An 18489-nucleotide genomic window follows, 5' to 3' on the forward strand; every position below is an offset into this window, starting at 1 on the left:
AAATCAAGCACTAGGGTTCATTTCTAGAGGGATAGAATTGAAAAGCAAAGAAGTTATGTTAAGCTTCGTTAGACCACATTTGGAGTATTGTGCACAGTTCTGGTCTCATTATAGAGGCATTGGAGAGGTTGCAAAAAAGATTCACAAGGATGATACCAGAACTTTCAGGAAAGGCTGAACAGGCTGGGATTTTTTTCTCTAGAAAAGAGAAGGCAGAGGGGTGACTTGATAGAGGTCTTTAAGATGATAGGGTTTGATAGAGTAGACGTGGAGAAAATGTTTCCATTGTGGGGCGGGGATGGGGTGTCCAAAGCTGGAGGTCACAAATATAAAATAGTCACTAATAAATCCAATAGGGAATTCAGGAGAAACTTCTTTACTCAAAGAATGGTAAGAATGTGGAATGCTCTACCACAAGGAGTAGTTGAGGCAAATATCATAGATGCATTTGAGGGGAAGCTAAATAAGCATGAGGGAGAAAGGAATAGAAGGATATCCTGATGGGGGTTAGATGAAGTAGGGAGCGAGGAGGCTCATCTGGAGCATAAATACTGACATAGACCAGTTGGGTGGCATGGCCTGTTCCTGTGTAGTAGTTTCGATATAACTCGATCATTTAGCAAATGGATAGAAATAAAATCATAAAAGATAGCCGATATGGGTTCATGAAGAGGAGGTCTTTCCAATCTAATTTACTGGTTTTCTTTGAGGGTGTGACAAATGAGTTTGATGAGGGTAAGGCAATGGATGTGGTATACTTGGATTTCAGTAAGGTCTATGATATGATTCTTCTGGAAAGGCTGGTACTGAAAATAAAGAAAGTGGGAATCAGTAGAAATATTTTACAGTGGGTACGTAATTGGTTGACCAATAAAACCCAGAGGTTTTAGGGAGAGATTTCAAGTGTTGGACTGAGATGTCTGAAGCCTCCAGCAATGAAGGTGGAGTGAGGGAAATGCTAAGGATGCCAGAATTGAGAGAGTAGAAGTTGTAGGCTAGCGTGTAGGGCTGGAGGAAATTGGAGAAGGTGGTGCTATTTGTAAATGAGGATTTTGAATTCAATGCATGGGGAATGTTGGGGGAGGGTGGGGGAAGGATGGGGGAAATTTGGGGTGTGTCATTGGAGGTCAGCAGGCATGATAGGGGAGCAGGATGGGGTGTAGACAGTGGAGTTTTGGATGAGGTTATGAGTTTGTGCGGTATGAAGCTCAGGAGGCTGGTGAGCAGGACTTCAGAGAAGTAGGGGTCAATTTTGCAATGGTGGCGGGTTGGCAGCGGGGAGTGAAGTTGCGCGTGGCAAACCCGCATGAACAAAACTTACCATTTCCGACGCGATTGCACGTTGATTGCTGATGATTAATGTGCTCTCCGGGTTTTGCGCCCGGCAGCCAGCCTGATTGACAGGCTGGCTGCCGTCAGGAGCTGCAACGCGAGGGTGGGGGGGAAGAGAGAGAGCGAGACGTCATCCGGCGCTGGAACGGAAGGTCGGGGGTGGGGGGAAGGAGAGTGGGACGTCGGGGGGGGGGGGGGATGAAGAGGGGGACGTCGGAGCAAGGTGCAAAGGTAGGTTCATTTTGTGTTTTAACTTCCATCTATGGTTTTTTATTTAATTTGTTTCTTTTTCTCTGATCTTGGTTTCACCTGGCATGAATCAGAAGTGGTGGGCAAGCCGCCCAGGTAAGTTGTAATGATTCTTAATCACTTAATCTGTCACAGATAAAGTGCCTTAAGTACCTCAATGAGGTACATTTGGCTCTTTAACTGTCAACCTGCCGGCGAGACTTCCGGTTTCGGGTCGCCTGCGCACACACAGGTGGGTCCCTGGGAAACCTGGAAGTCGGCGGGTTCGAGCCAGATTCCAAAAGGGAACGGGATTTCCGCGATTTTCGGAGCCCCCAACACACCCGCAATTGTCCCCTAAAATTGAGCCTGGAGATGACAAAGCCTCGGGCGATTGTTTCAGCGACAGTGGGGTGAGGTAAGGATGGAGGTGAACCTGAAGTGGAAGTGGGCAGTCTTGATGAAAGATAGGATATGGGGTCAGCTGAAAGTCAATTATCACCCCACAGTTGCACACCATCAGTTTCAGCCTGAGTGAACAGCCAGGTGAATGTAATCGGGCTAGAATGAAGAGTTTTTAGTGCGAACTGAACAGGGATGGCTTCAGTCTTGCCAGTGCCAAGTTGGAGAAAGTTCTGACTCATCCATAGAGTTAATGTTGGACAGCACAGTGGTAGTCGTAGAGTTAAGAGTAATATACTTTGTGAACTTAGCTGAAAGTATTTGTTAGAAATATTTTATTCCATCTAAAATTGTTTTGTTGCGTTAAACCTGAAGTATTCAATATAGTAAATGTTTTAATTTTTAACGGTAAAAGCAGAAATTGCTTGCAGCTCCTAAATTGGAGGATGAATAAGCCCTTGTGTCCGTGTGGCACAAATATCATTGCATTGATTTTGGTCACTATACATATGGGATTTAAAAACCAGGTTCAGGCACAGAAAATGGCCCAACAGATGCTTGGTTAGCAGCAAACTGCCACATAGAGGTTAATATTTAGGGACTGTGTGCCCAGTCTAGTTTACATCGCAGTTTACTGCTGCAGATCTAACTGGTAATTTGCTTTCTTCTGGGGAGGGGTTGTTAAGTTTGTAACTTATTCAAATTTGCAGTGCGTCATTGTTTCTGTTCACCTTATCTACTCACTCTTTAATAAATCTCTTTGGCAATTTGTAGCCTAAGCCAATCTTCTAGTAAAATATTTATTCTACTGCCTTTGGAAATTGAGACAGCAAATTATATGACTAATAACCTAAATACCGTAACAAGGGTTTTATGATTGATCTCTGGGGTGGCTACAAAGTATATTGGGCAGGTAAAGACACATACTGGGTCATGAAGAGCAAGGACTTGTATATGGGAGTGGTTCGATATGCAGAACCCGAGGAAAAATATCTAAAGTAAAAGCCTAATCTGCCCTTTGCTGTGAAGGTGGAAGAAAATTATGATCAGCTTGTAATGCCATGGTAGATTGTGTTGAGGGTTTTTTTTAAAAAAAAATTTTGAAAGAAACTTTGCTGAAAAACTGTTCATCTATTTTCAAGATAATTACACTTTGAATGCATTCAACCTGTGCCCCATGCTTAAATTCAGCTTTCAGCATGTTACCCAGGGGCACCCCGATCTACATGTACTCTGGCACCCTTTGGGCATCAGTATGTTAGGAAAGTGCACTACAATTCCATTCTGTTTTGCAGTGTATCTCGCTTTGAGATATTTGAATGTGTGCACTCGTGTCTATTTCTGGCTTCAGCACATAGGCTAATATTAGCACCCATCAGGTAAGTCCTGAGACTGGGAAGGATTGACCAGATCATTACATGCATTGTATATTTATCTAATAATGTTCAGAAAACTTAACCAAGAAGCGTGTTTCCAGGTAAACTATTGATGTTGATTATGATTAGTATATATTCCTGATCATATGGTTGTCATTTGTGTTTTCAGATACTTTCGTAAAGGTAACTACTTTGGTATGGCATGCTTTGCCAACATGCCTGTGGAGAGTGAACTGGAACGAGGCGCTCGAATGAAGTCTGTTGGAATCCTGTCCCCATCGTACACCCTTCTGTACAGATACATGCATTTTCTGGAGAATCAGGTCAGGTGAGGGCTCTTATGCTAGTGGTCCTTAATGTGTGGTGAGTCATTTTATAAGAACAGTGCAAACACTTACACATCAAAAAAAAACAGTTGCACTTTAAGCAGTTGTCTTACTAAATAACAGCACTCCTCTAGAGACAGTTTTAAAGATCCTCTCAGTGACTCCTAACGGATGCACTCGGCTGATAATCAGCCTCAGGGACTCTGTTGTTAACTGAATATGCTTCCTGGTGTTGTAATGGAGATTCTAACAGACACTAATAGATTTGCTGTACTGAAGCGTCATAGAGGAACACTCTAGCAGCAATTTTCGGCTGACTTATTGTGCTGATGTGCACTTTTATAGTGACAATTAGTGGATTTTTCACCTTGGTTTTCTCTCTTTCTTTTATTCCCCTGAAAGTACTGACTCGTGCTTGGTATTGACTCATTCCCTTATGTTTTTGGAGAGTTTTGTTTATTATTCCTCTGCCTTTTCTCCAAGTATTTAGCTACTTTCATGCCCATTTGTTTTAATGCATTCTCATTGTCTCATCCACCAGTTTCACCTCTTAACCAGAATTACAAAAACCTGTTTGTTGGCCATTTAACCCATTAACTCCTGTCTGTGACCAATAATGCTGTGACTAGTGCTAGGGACTAACTGCTTCCTCTATCAATGATGCACATGTGCACTCGGGCCCGGAGAGTGTTGGGCCGCACAAGCACATTGTAAGTCACCAACCACGCATGTGCGTTTTAGGTCACCAACTGCCCTCGCTGTTAGTGCTCTGTTCTCTGAAATCAGTAGTATTAGCACTGTGCCTTGTCTTAACTCTGTAGCCTGCCTGACAATGACTGGATCAAATTACACATTCCAGAGAACTTGAATTCCTCTGCAGCAGACGGTAAAAAATTACTCATTCCAGATAAAGGGTTGGATGAGTATTTTCCTCCCAAATCCTGCTGGTGCCAATAGCAGAATGTGTTACTGCCACCGTAGTGGTGGCAGTAGACACGACCGACTAATAAAGGGTCCTATTTGGCGTTCTCTTCACAGCCCCTACCCTCCCCCATGTCTCTCTTGCTGTATTGAATGATTATTATCTATGATGGGTCTCAATATTAGATTGGTAAATTAGCTAAACAGCAATTTGGTGCTATGGACTCATGACAATTAGGAAACGGGATGAAAGTGCACCACAATCTTGACCGTTATAATTTTAAAAGAAACTTTGCTGAAAGGTAGGCAACTAAAGCCAGAGCTCCCTGGGTAACAAAAGAGATAGAGAGTAAGATGAAACGGAATAAAGGGGCGTATGACAGATGTCAGGTTGATAACACAAGTAAGAACCAGGCAGAATATAGAAAGTTCAGAGGGGAAGTGAAAAAGAAAATAAGAGGAGCAAAGAGAGAGTATGAGAATTGACTGGGGGCCAACATAAAAGGAAATCCAAAAGTCTTCTACAGCCATGTAAACGGGTAGTGAGAGGAGGGGAGGGGCCGATTAGGGACCATAAAGGAGATCTATGCATGGAGGCAGAGGGCATGGCTGAGGTACAAAATGAGTACTTTGCATCTGTCTTTACCAAGGAAGAAGATGCTGCCAGAGTCTCAGTAAAGGAAGATGTAGTTGAGATACCGGATGAGCTAAAAACTGATAAAGAAGAGGTACTTGAAAGGCCAGCTGTACTTAAAGTAGATAAGTTACCCGGTCCAGCTGGGATGCATCATAGGTTGCTGAGGGAAGTAAAGGTGGAAATTGCGGAGGTACTGGCCATAATCTTCCAAACATCCGTCGATATGGGGGTGGTGCCAGAGGACTGGAGAATTGCAAATGTTACACCCTTGTTCAAAAAAGGGTGTAAGGATAAACCCAGCAACTATAGGCCAGTTAGTTTAACCTCATTGGTGGGGAAACTTTTAGAAACGATAATCCGGGACAGAATTAACAGACACTTGGATGATTGTGGATTGATTAGGGAAAGCCAGCACGGATTTGTTAAAGGCAAATCATGTTTAACTAACCTGTTAGAGTTTTTTGATGAGGTAATAGAGAGGGTAGACGAGGTCAATGCTGTTGATATGGTGTATATGGACTTTCAAAGGGCGTTTAATAAAGTGCCGCATGGTAGGCTTATCATCAAGATTGCGGCCCAAGGAATAAAGGGGGCAGTAGCAACATGGATACAGAACTGGCTAAGTAACAGGAAACAGAGAGTAGTGGTGAATGGTTGTTTTTCGGACTGGAGGGAGGTGTGCAGTGGTGTTCCCCAGGGGTTGGTGCTGGGACCACTGCTTTTCTTGATATATATTAATGACTTGGACTTGGATGTACAAGGCACAATTTCAAAATTTGCAGATGACACACAACTTGGAAGGGTAGTAAACAGTGGGGAGGATAGTGATCGATTTCAAGAGGATATAGACAGGCTGTGGCATGGGCAGATGAAATTTAATGCAGAAAAATTTGAAGTGATACATTTCGGTAGGGAGAATGAGGAGAGGCAATATAAACTAGAGAGCACAATTCTAAAAGAGGTACAGGAACAGAGAGATCTGGGGGTATATGTGCACAAATCATTGAAGTTGGCAAAGCAGGTTGAGAAAGCAGCTAAAAAAGCATATGGGACCCTGAGCTTTATAAATAGAGGCATTGAGTACAAAAGTATGTAAGTCATGATGAGCCTTTATAAAACACTAATTTGGCCACAACTGGAGTAGTGTGGCCAGTTCTGGGCACTGCACTTTAGGAAAGATGTGAAAGCCATAGAAAGGGTGCAGAAGAGATTTACTAGAATGATTCCAGGGATGAGGGACTTTAGTTACGTGGATAGACTGGAGAAGCTGGGGTTGTTCTCCTTGGAACAGAGGCAGTTGCGAGGAGATTTGATAGAGGTATTCAAAATCATGAAGGGTCTAGACAGAGTAGATAGAGAGAAACTGTTCCCATTGGTGGAAGGGTCAAGAACCAGAGGACATAGATTTAAGATGATTGGCAAAAGAACCATAGGTGACATGAGGAAAAACTTATTTACACAGCGAGTGGTTATGATCTGGAATGCACTGCCCGAGGGGGTGGTGGAGGCAGATTCCATCATGGCCTTCAAAAGGGAACTGGATAAGTACTTGAAAGGAAAAAATTTGCAGGGCTAAGGGGAAAGGGCGGGGGAGTGGGACTAGCTGGATTGCTGTTGCGTAGAGCCGGCACGGACTCAGTGGGCCGAATGGCCGTCTTCCGTGCTGTAATTTTTCTATGATTCTATAACTTGTGCAGAGGAGAGACTTTCATCACATCTCTGCCTGATTTCGATCCAGAGGCAAAAGGAACATGTAACCACTGAACGATTCAGGCCTTATGCTGTACCCCATTCTGATGGAGTCATTTGGATATTGCCAGACAGACAGCAACAACAGGTTTCTGAAAGTTACATCCAAGAAAGGAACATTTACAAATTTTCCCCCTCCTATACATCCTGGTTATTTCATAACCAATCTGGGATATGCAGATTAGTTAGAATTGTATTAAATGAATTGGGTGTCAGTCCTCATTTTTAGAATAGGTAACGTTTCAATAACCCCTCCACCGAGAGAGTGAATTGAGAGGTGCGATTCATAAATTGACGGAATCCCTGAATAACTCACAAAATGTATTGTATGTTTTTACAGACATCAACTTGAAATCCCTGGGCATTATGTACAATTAGAAGCCTTTTATGAAGACAAGAAAGGTGTTTTACCTGCTGGAATGAACAGCAAAGGAACCCCTACATCCCTTCAGCCCCTTCACTGGTTGCCATCTGTTAACAAGTACATGTATCCAGAGATGAAGGTAACAAAGAACATAGCTGTATAAAGCATTTAGGCAGACTGCGTCATTGTGAGATGGTATAGGAAAAGCAATGCAGCTGTTCCTAGAGGTTGTACAAACCTAAAATGTTAATGTAGTAACTGCCTGTGTGGGGTGTCATCTGCAATGCTGAATTCTGAACAGTATACTAATTTGGCACAAGGTGGGAGGATATCATTTTTAATCATTTGAAATTTAAATTCGCTCTCGAACTAAGTGTCTTGCCTTTCTAAGCACGATTCCGCCCACAAAAGACTTTTGTATTAAGCTCCTACTTTTAAAATTGTTTTTTTTTAAATTCATTCATGGGACGTGGGCGTCGCTGGCAAGGCCAGCATTTATTGCCCATCCCTAATTGCCCTTAAGAATGTAATGGTGAGCTGCTGCCTTGAACCGCTGCAGTCCATGTGGTGTAGGTACTCCCGCAGTGCTGTTAGGTAGGGAGTTCCAGGATTTTGACCCAGCGACGATGAGGGAACGCTGGTATGTTTCCAAGTCAGGATGGTGTGTGACTTGGAGGGGAACGTGCAGGTGGTGGTCCCATGCACCTACTGCCCTTGTCCTTCTAGGTGGTAGAGGTCGCGGGCTTGGGAGATGCTGTCGAAGAAGCCTTGGCGAGTTGCTGCAGTGCATATTGTAGATGGTATACACTGCAGCCACGGTGCGCCGTTGGTGGGGAGGGAGTGAATGTTTAAGGTGGTGGATGGGGTGTCAATCAAGCGGGCTGCTTTGTCCTGGATGGTGTCAAGCTTCTTGAGTGTTGTTGGAGCTGCACTCATCCAGGCAAGTGGAGAGTATTCCATCACACTCCAGACTTGTGCCTTGGAGGTGGTGGAAAGGCTTTGGGGCGTCAGAAGGTGAGTCACTCGCCACAGAATACCCAGATTCTGACCTGCTCTTGTAGCCACAGTACTTATGTGGCTGGTCCAGTTAAGTTTCTGGTCAATGGTGACCCCCAAGATGTTGATCGTGGAGGATTTGGTGATAGTAATGCTGTTGACTATCAAGGGGTGGTGCTTAGATTCTCTCTTGTTGGAGATGGTCATTGCCTGGCACTTGTCTGGCGCAAATGTTACTTGCCACTTATCAGCCCAAGCCTGGATGTTGTCCAGGTCTTGCTGCATGCGGGCACAGACTGCTTCATTATCTGAGGGGTTGCGAATGGAACTGGACACTGTGAAATCATCAGCGAACATCCCCACTTCTGACCTTATGATGGAGGGAAGGTCATTGATGAAGCAGCTGAAGATGGTTGGGCCTAGGACATTGCCCTGGGGAACTCCTGCAGTGATGTCCTGGGGCTGAGATGATTGGCCTCCAACAACCACTACCACGTTCCTTTGTGCTAGGGATGACTCCAGCCACTGGAAAGTTTTCCCCTTGATTCCCATTGACTTCAGTTTTACTAGGGCTCCTTGATGCCACACTCTGTCAAATGCTGGTTTGATGTCAAGGGCAGTCACTCTCACCTCACCTCTGGAATTCAGCTCTTTTGTCCATGTTCAGACCAAGGCTGTAATGAGGTCTGGAGCCAAGTGGTTCTGACGGAACCCAAACTGAGCATTGGTGAGCAGGTTATTGATGAGTAAGTGCTGCTTGATAGCACTGTCGTCGACACCTTCCATCACTTTGCTGATGATTTGAGAGTAGACTGATGGGGCAGTAGTTTGCCGGATTGGATTTGTCCTGCTTTTTGTGGACAGGACATACCTGGGCAATTTTCCACTTTGTCGGGTAGATGCCAGCGTTGTAGCTATACTGGAACAGCTTGGCTAGAGGCGGGGCTAGTTCTGGAGCATAAGTCTTCAGCACTACAGGTGGGATGTTTTTGGGGCCCATGGCTGTTGCTGTATCCAGTGAATCGAATTGGTTGAAGATTAGCTTCTGTGATGGTGGGGGTCTCGGGAGGAGGCCGAGATGGATCATCCACTCGGCACTTCTGGCTGAAGATTGTTGCAAACGCTTCAACTTTGACTTTTGCACTTACGTGCTGGGCTCTGCCATCATTGAGGATGGGGATGTTCACGGCGCCTCCTTCTCCCGTTAATTAATTGTCCTCCACCATTCACAACTGGATGTGGCAGGACTGCAGATTTATTGTGTACAATACAAATGTACAAATGGAAATTTGCATTCTCCACTGACATTTTTGAAGAAAGAAAATTTTGAATGGTTTAAGCAGAATATAACTCGGTGACCTTTAGGCTGATTGGCAAAAGTAGGGCAGAAGTTGCAGCCTCGGGTTTCCACATTTTAAAAACTTCCACAAAGCAGTTTTCTTTTGTACACGTAGCAGATTGTCTCACAGGTTCTATGGGAACTGAGTTCATCGCTCCGTAGAATACATGTGGAACACCTTTTTAAGACATTTTGTTGATTAAAAACGACAACAAATTTGTATTTATATAGCACCATTAATGTAGAAGAACGTCCCAAGGCACTTTACTGAGGCGTAATCAAAAAAAATAGACAAAGGAGAAGTTGTAAGCGAGGTGGCGAAAAGTGTTTGTCGAAGAGGTGGGTTTTAAGGAGTGTCTTAAAAGAAAAGGAGGTGGGGGGAATGGAAGGGTTCAGGGAGGGAATTCAAAAATTAGTCCTAGGCAGCTGAAAGCAAGGCCTCTAATGATGGAGAGAGGGAAGGGTGCATAAGAGGCCAGAGGAGGTCATCTGCAAATTTCCCATGCATGTAGAACACTTTTTTTTTATCAAAAGGTTTGGCACAGGTGATTCACAGCATAATCCAGTACTGAGCATGAATAGCCTAATGTGGCTAAATGCTGCACTGATTTGTCAAAAAAACCAGAATTGATGTAAATCCCAATTAGGAATAAGATTCAGACATTACTTTACAACTGTCAGTTTCGCTTTCCTCCACATCTGAATTATATTCGTTATGAAGAGCAAACACCATTACCCTGATGTAGCATGGTGTCTGCTCTTCATAATAGCTAGAATTCAGATGTAAAAGGGGAGTGAGCGTAGGTGAGATTGCCCCTGTGTGTTCAGCCAACCTGGTAGAGTCCAGGATAGGTCAACCTTTTGACACAGCATAGATTCTGCCAGTGATGGGCTAATTTCACTTTTCTTACCCCGCATCCTATTGTGTTAGGATAATTGACCTAGCTTCCCGGACACAATGTGGTACATCCAGGATCAGCTCCTGTCCATGGAGAGAATTTACAGTAAACCAAAACTTGGTGTATAAATACCGATTCCTGCTTAAAACATATGCCACAGGGTTGGGATTGGTTATTATTTGAAAATTTGCTGCCTGAAGCTTTATTCAATTCATAAACTAGCAAGTAAAATTATTGAAATGTTGCTGAAATTCTTGTCTTGGAAACAGATCACTCATCCTGCAGGATGCATGTCCCAGTTCATCAAGTTTTTCGGGGAACAGATAATGGTTCTTTGGAAGTTTGCACTTTTAAGGAAGCGGATTTTGATTTTCTCACCACCTCCAGTCGGAGTGGTCTGCTATAGAGGTGCGTGTTTTGATTGAATTTGTTTTTTAACTTAGCCCACACTTCATAGTCTCTACTGCTAAGAAATGAGCAAATGAAGCACAAGCCATTCAACCACTTGTAACAGTGACTGTTCGCTCCATAGTTGCCCAATGCCAGTTATTGACATGAGTCACTTTGTTACTGCAAGATGCCTGCAAACTTATAAATGGCATGTTTAAGCATGTCTGGCATGGTTCATAACTACAACCAAAGTGAGTAGTTGTTTTTATTTTATTTTTGCTTGTGTAGAAATGTGAAGTATTGTTGAAACTTCACATTCCTAGTGGCTGTCCAGTGACCCTTTTGTTACCCAGTACATATTAGATGAGTATGACCCAGTGTTTTGTGCCCCACCCCCTCACTGCAACCCAACACTGGACTGAATGATTTCATGTTTCTGTGTCTGTTTTCCCCCCCCTCTCTCTCTTCTAGTTTACTGCTGTTGCTGTCTGGCGAATGTTTCACTGCCTGGGATTGGAGGAGTCCCTGAATCCAAGCCTTACTTTTACATCAGTGTAGCAGATATAGAAACCTTGGAGACTGAGGTGTCTTATGTGGCCTGTAAGTATATGAGAAATTCTCACTTCACCTCCTAACATATCTGCAATGATCACCTTTGAAGACCTAACAGAGGGCAGCATTCTAGCATATTTTACAGTATAGCAGAGATGTGAACAACATCCACTTTGTTCTATTTGATTGCAAAATCTCAGCACATGCCCATAAAATTTTTACACAATTTGAGGGAAAATTTTTACGCTAAAAGCAATTTGGGCCTTCAAGAGCCCCATTTTGAGCAGTGAATAACAAATTGCATTTTATGTTTTAAGGCACAACAGAAAAGATATTTGAGGAAAAGAAAGATTTGTATGATGTTTACGTCGATAACCAAAATGTGAAAACAGACCGTGAACACCTGCAGCAAATGCTGAAGGTAAACAGTGCAGATAAGGACAAGTATCGCAAGCTCAATGACCAGAGGTAAGCAGAAATCCTTTTTTTTTCTCCACCATTCCCCCTTTCCCATTTTCCTCAGATCCAGGTATACTGTGGACAATTGTAGCACCCCTACTGCTGCCTCAGCATAGACCAGAGATTGAACATGGACGCTCCTGGTGTGTAATGCTTCACATGGTTCTACAATTCACCCAGCCAATGGAGTGCCTTTGACCCATGAATCATTTTTATTACTCTGATTTGGCAGGTTGAATTGTGTATGTAAGTCTGCTAAAGTGGGGCCTGCCATTTACATGCCATGTAAATCTTTCCACAGGCAAATGCTACTTTATTCTCAGGAGGTAGGGGGAGACTGCAGTACCAACGAAGAGGACCTGTTCATTATGTAAGTAGCTAACAGTGTGCACTTGTTGGGAGAGAGGGGAGAAAGAAGTTTTGAGACCTCAGTGTGTCGGGACAGACAGAACTCTAGCACAAATGAATCCTAACATAGCACATTGGACATCAAATAAAAATGACCACTCAAACTATTTTAACTAGCAAATTGAAACTGTTTTTAAGAAAAAACTTATAATGTGATAACATGCAAAATGTTGGGTTCAGGGTGTGGTGCCTTTAGGGAATTTAGACAAAGGATTGATGGAATCAATGTGGGTATAAAGCCTCAGTAATTGGTAACGTTATCATTAGATCAGGATTCTGCATTTATATTCCAATTCAGAAGTTGTTGCAGCGTAAGGTTGGAAGGTGAAATGAAAATGCACAAATCTTGTCTTCCAGGGATTGAAGGAGGTTTCTAAGAATCAGTGTCTCCAATTCATTCCTGTTTTCCTAGTTGCTGACGTAGAGAGATTTGCTTAGTCTAGTCTGTGACTCTTCAATGTTTCTCTTGCAGACCATGGAAGGGCTCTAATCAGAGCATGTCTCTGACAACAAAGAAGTCAGTTGTGAGCCTTATTTTTCTGTAACAGGCATCCCCTTAAGGACTTGCTACTGCGTTATGCCTTGAGGCTGTTTTGCCAGTAAGCTGGTTAGTGTTGTCCTTGACTGTTTCTTTTGCTTGCAGGTTTTTCATGGAACAGAACAATCGCATCTTCCAGATATTGTTGGAAGTTTCAGCGTGCCAAGATAAAACACTGACAGCTGACCATGTGAGGAGTATGGGGCTGGACCCCCAGGGGGATCGCATCTTCCTGATGGACCTGCTTGAAGTTTATGGGATTGACGTGATGCTGGTTATTGATAATCCCTGTTGCCCATGATCCCAGGACTGCGACTAGTGAACTGCTATATGAACTGGACAGGACCAAGACAGGAGGAATGAATGGATGCATAGGGTTAAAAAAAATAGAAACCAAGTGCACTTATACCATGGCATGCCAGGATTGCTTGAGTTGTGCCTAGGTCAGTTCACAGGTCACTTGTTTTCCTGCCTCTTCAGTTGTCTGTATATTTAAAGATTTTGGAGAATTAACCCGGTGGGAAAAATCAGGACGGTTTCACTGGAAGAAACACTAATTTGAAGGATTTTTTATTTATAACAAAAGTGTTCTTGATTTTCACCTTCTGCTGATAAAGGTTACTGTATTTTTTTTTGGTCATTTGTGAATGTGTTATATAACTAGCAGCTGTGAATTGGTACATACACATGTGCATGTGTATGCATATATATGAATACATCTCCAGTACATCAGAGACTCCATACTACTCCGCTGTGAGAACTGCAGAGAGCCTTGTGTAAATCCTTTTTCAACCAAGATTAGATTCTACTTTTTGAGCAGTGCTCAGTTTGTTTTCATAAGCCCCTCTTTAAAGCCCCATTGAGTGGTTTTGTGGTATTGGCAATGGCCCACTCATATTTTAAACTTTTATTGATCAGTTTGCCCTTCAGATACTGAAATGTAATGTGACCACAGGAAAGGAATCCTCTATCTTTTCCCATGAACTGCCATATTTAAATGATACTATACCATCAAACAGATAAATGTCCCTCTGCACAGCCTCAAAGACTTAGTCCTTATTACTTGGCCTGTTGCAGATGCCTTTGTGATGTTTCATGTTCAAAACAAGTTTTACCATCTACCACATATCCTAACATAAAGTTCTGTTAGTGATGTGATTGGAGTCTTAGCATTTCATATGTAAAGAATAAAAGGCATTTGCTAATCCAGAATAATTTATTTATCTGACGACAGAAACTTCAGCAAACCAGCCACTAAACACATATTCAACAATTGGTTTATAGGTCTGACCTCATTTTGTATTCTGTTGCTGAACAGAAACTACAAGGGAATGTTGGAGCCTAATTATGTAATGGTCACTTATTTGGTCAAGGTGGATAAATCTTTCTCTCAATGCTACCTGTAAGGCATCTTGATCTGGTTCAGGATGAGAAGTACTTTGGGTGCTGCTGTGTTCCAAGCTGGCCTCTTAACCTTGGTTTAGAGTTGTTTGCAATGTTTGTTACTTTTAATATCATTTGATGAGTAGAGAAATTAAAATGAAACTTAAAGCGGCATATGACAAAATAAAATCAAGTGTTACATAAAAAGAATACATAAAATAGAAAGGCTAAGAAAAGTTTTGAAGAAAGACTTGTCAGGTAACAAAGGGAAATTGTAAACCATGTTGTAATAGTTGAAGAAAGGGTAAGGCTTGGATGTAAAAGGAAATCTTATGAGGTACGAAGGAATGGTGGAGATACTAAATGAGTACTTTGTCTCACTTTGAGTGTGGTAGTGGGAACGAAAGGGTAAGAGGAGGCAGTGGTGGAGCAATTGGAGGGGACAGCTGTAGATAAGGAAATACTAAGAAAAGTTGATGAAACTCAAAAGCGGAAAAGGCACTGGGGCCTGATGGCAAGTATCCTAGAATGCTGAGGGAAGTCAGAGGAAGTAGCAGAGGCTCTGACCACAATCATCTGAACACTGGATACAGAAGTTGTGCCAGAGGACTGGAGGGTTACCAGTTTAACACCTCAAAAAGGGGGAAAGAAGAATAAACCCGGTAATTATAGACCAGTCAGCCTAACATTTAAACGTGGGTAAGTTTCAAAAGCCATAAAATTAATATTCACTTAGATTATAGCCCAGTTTGGGGTGCCTTATTTTAAGAAAGATGTCAAGCCCATGGAATGGGTGCTGATGAGATTCACTAAAGTGATACCAGGAATATAAGGCTTTAGTTACGAGAGACTAGAGAAACTAGTTTTTTTTCATTAAAACAAAGAAGGTTGAGAGGAAGTCTGATAGAGGTGTTCAAAATTGAGGGGTTATTATGTGGTAAATTGGGGAAAACTATTTCTGCTGCTCAGTGAGCCTATAACTAGAAGGCATCAATTTAATATCATCAAAAAAAATGAAGGGAAAATTTGGAGACTTTTTTTTTACAGTGTTGTTAATACATAGACTGCCTTACCAGAAACAGTGTTGGAAACAGAATCCAAAATAATTTTAAAAAGGAAGTGGATGAATATTTGAAAGGACATGGGAATGGGACAAAGTGGATAGCCAAACGGCACAGGGACAATGGGAATGGCTTCCTTCTGTGCTGTAAAATTTTAATTTAATGTTAACAAATGCAAGTTAACAAGGCCATAAAAAATGCAAACAAAGCACTGGGGTTCATTTCTAGAGGAATAGAATTGAAAAGCAGGGAAGTTATGTTAAACTCATATAGAACCTTGGTTTAAACCATATCTGGGAGTACTGTGTACAGTTCTGGTCCCCATATTACAAAAGATATACTGTAGAGCCACTGGAGAAGGTGCAAAAAAATTTACAAGGATGATATCAGTTATAACCTCTCAGTTCTATCAGGAAAGATTAAGCAGACTGGGGCTGTTTTCTCTAGAAAAGAGAAGGCTGAGGGGTGAGAGGTCTTTAAAATTATGAAGGGGTTTGATAGGGTTAACGTAGAGAAAATGTTTCCACTTGTGGGGGTGTCCAAAACAAGGGGCCATAAATATAAGAATGTCACTAATAAATCCAATAGAGAATTCAGGAGAAATTTCTTTACCCAGAGAGTAGTTAGAATGTGGAACTTGCTACCACATGGAGTAGCATAGATGCCTTTAAGGGGAAGCTAGATAAGTACATATGGGAGAAAGGAATAGAAGGATTTGCTAATGGAGTTAGATGAAGTAGGGTGGGAGGAGGCTCGTATGGAGCATAAACACTGGCACAAACCAGTTGGGCTGAATGGCCTGTTTCTGTGCTGTAAATTCTATGTAATGTGGAGATTGAATGAGGAAGAATATTTGACTACCTGCTGCAGACATGGGTATCCTTATCCTTTAAAAGTACTATAATAGAAATTACAGCAAAAAAGGTTATTCAGTCCATCACACCGTCAGTGTGAACTTTTCAATTGGAGCTATCTAATTTTCTTTTTTTTTTAATAGTCATTTGACAATACTTATTCAGTTCCCTTCAAATGACAGTGTCACCTCAGTAGCCACTTGTGGTAATGCATTCTGTGTTGTAAATCACCCTCTGAGGGAGGGGAAGAATTCTTCTATATTTCCCTTTGCCACTCTTGTGATCCTGAGTTTATGCCCCCTTATTACCAATTTGCCAACCTGTAGAAACAGTTTACTCTCTCTCACTATTTACTCTCTCAAAACCTTTCATAATTTTGAAAGCCACTCCGATTCAACCTGTGTCTTAAATTCTCTGTTCCAAGGAAAAAGAGTCCCAATTTTTCAAGACTGACTTAATAAGTATAATCTCTCCTTTACTGGTGTAACTGTAGTGAATCTTCACCTGTAACCTTTCCATGGCTCTAATATCCTTTTAATGGGAGTGTCCAGAACTCCACGCAATACTCCATCTTTGGCCTAATGAATGTTTTGTACAAATATAACATCACTTCCCTGCTTTTATAGTCAATGCTGCTCTGCATAAAACCCAGATTCTCATTTGTTTTTTAGTGGTACTCTCTTCTATGTGCACTTCCACAATAAGCAATAGGTTATGCCTTACAAATCATCTGGAACTCTTTGAGGAGGTGACTGAACTCTTGGACAGGAGCTATGTAATAGATATAATCAAGTTGAGTTTTCAAAAGGCATTTGATAAAGTTCCACATATGAATGTTTTAAAGACTGTTAAGGCTCATGGAATTATGGGAAATTAGCTAGATTGATTGAAAATTGGCAGCACAAGAAGGTGCTGACAAATGGAAAATGTTCTAGCAGGAAGCAATGTGATGCCCTGTTGGTATTATCAGAAACAGTATGGAGGAGGGTACTATAGTAATTAATTTTCCCAGTGACACAAACCAATATGGTCAGGTGACCAATGTAAGATAATTTAAAGCATTCAAAGGGATCTAGGCAAATTAAGTAAAAGGGGTGATGAATGTCATGGATTTTAATGTCGATTTTTAAAAAAAAAGTCCTGCACATTGGAACATGGGAAATGGCTTCGCAATAAATGTGCATTAGCAAAATGGAAGAGAGAGATTTTCGTGTAATTATTGACTTTACTTCAATTAGCCAATCGATGTGAAACTGTTATCAGCAGAGCTACCAGAACAGGAGCCATCTCAAGGGCATTTGATTGACTTTCAAGAGAAACGTCTTTATCCAGAGAGTGGTTAGAATGTGGAACTCAGTACTACAAGGAGTAGTTGAGGTGACTAGCAGAGATGCGTTTAAGGGGAAGCTAGATAAACACATGAGGGAGAAAAGAATAGAAGGATATGCTGATACGGTCAGATGAAGTAGGGAGGGAGGAGGCTCATGTGGAGCATAAACACCGGCATGGACCTGTTGGACTGAATGGCCTATTTGTGTGCTGTACATTCCATGTGATCTATGTAACATGTTAAGATCATATCTAAAATATTGTCAGTTTTCGGTACCCTAACTTCTAGGTATTAAATTAACCCTTCATATTCAATCCTTTTACTCAACTGCATTTTTGTTAGTTTGCTGGGGATTATTGGCACTTAAAGCTTCAGTAAATATACAGAGCTGCACTGCCACTCATGCCGCTGACTTTATAATTTTAAATCTAGAATTTTAGATGAAGTGATGAATATATTTTAATGCTTTACCACAGGTGCTGTAGTATGGAGTGTCTAGTACAATTTCTCACCGATCCCTTTTGAGGGCGAGACTTGCATTCAACTTTTTTTTTCAAATTTAGATTTTAGAAATGATTCTATTATCCAATAATTTTATGTTGTGTTTAAAAAGTGAAAGTTTTGCTTCAGGTGTTGTGTGACACAGATTATGTTCTCATTTTGAAGCTGTGAGGATCAATACCCAAAAGGTTAAAGATCCATTCCATTACAGATCTGTTCTAATGGTGAGCTGTACTCGATACATTCCTATCTGTGGAACAGTAATGGGAGGAGGGGGTTACTTAATGCTGGACTGATGTTGATACTACATTGAATTTAGTAGTGCTGTGCTTTGCCTGCCATGGGTGTGGGGCCTCCAACCCATTGTGCAGCTAATCTGTGTGACCTTTTTGTTTAGTTACACACATATCCGGCCTGTTGCTCTCAGTTTGTGTGTTGCAGTGC

At 41.9% G+C, this 18489-nt stretch overlaps 1 protein-coding gene across 1 annotated transcript in view; it reads left to right on the plus strand.

The window, feature by feature from the left end:
* Nucleotides 1–17406, plus strand: part of dennd11 (DENN domain containing 11) — a 33323-nt gene extending 15917 nt beyond the window's left edge. The window contains exons 3-9 of the mRNA XM_067999640.1: nt 3508–3666; nt 7312–7474; nt 10839–10977; nt 11431–11559; nt 11829–11979; nt 12272–12340; nt 13022–17406. Of these exons, the coding sequence (XP_067855741.1) occupies nt 3508–3666; nt 7312–7474; nt 10839–10977; nt 11431–11559; nt 11829–11979; nt 12272–12340; nt 13022–13217 (1006 nt within the window). The 3' untranslated portion in view covers nt 13218–17406. The remainder of the gene's footprint in view (nt 1–3507; nt 3667–7311; nt 7475–10838; nt 10978–11430; nt 11560–11828; nt 11980–12271; nt 12341–13021) is intronic.
* The last annotated feature ends 1083 nt before the right edge of the window (nt 17407–18489 follow it).

The sequence above is a fragment of the Heptranchias perlo genome, chromosome 18 (genome assembly GCF_035084215.1).
Source record: "Heptranchias perlo isolate sHepPer1 chromosome 18, sHepPer1.hap1, whole genome shotgun sequence".
Lineage (NCBI taxonomy): Eukaryota > Metazoa > Chordata > Chondrichthyes > Hexanchiformes > Hexanchidae > Heptranchias > Heptranchias perlo.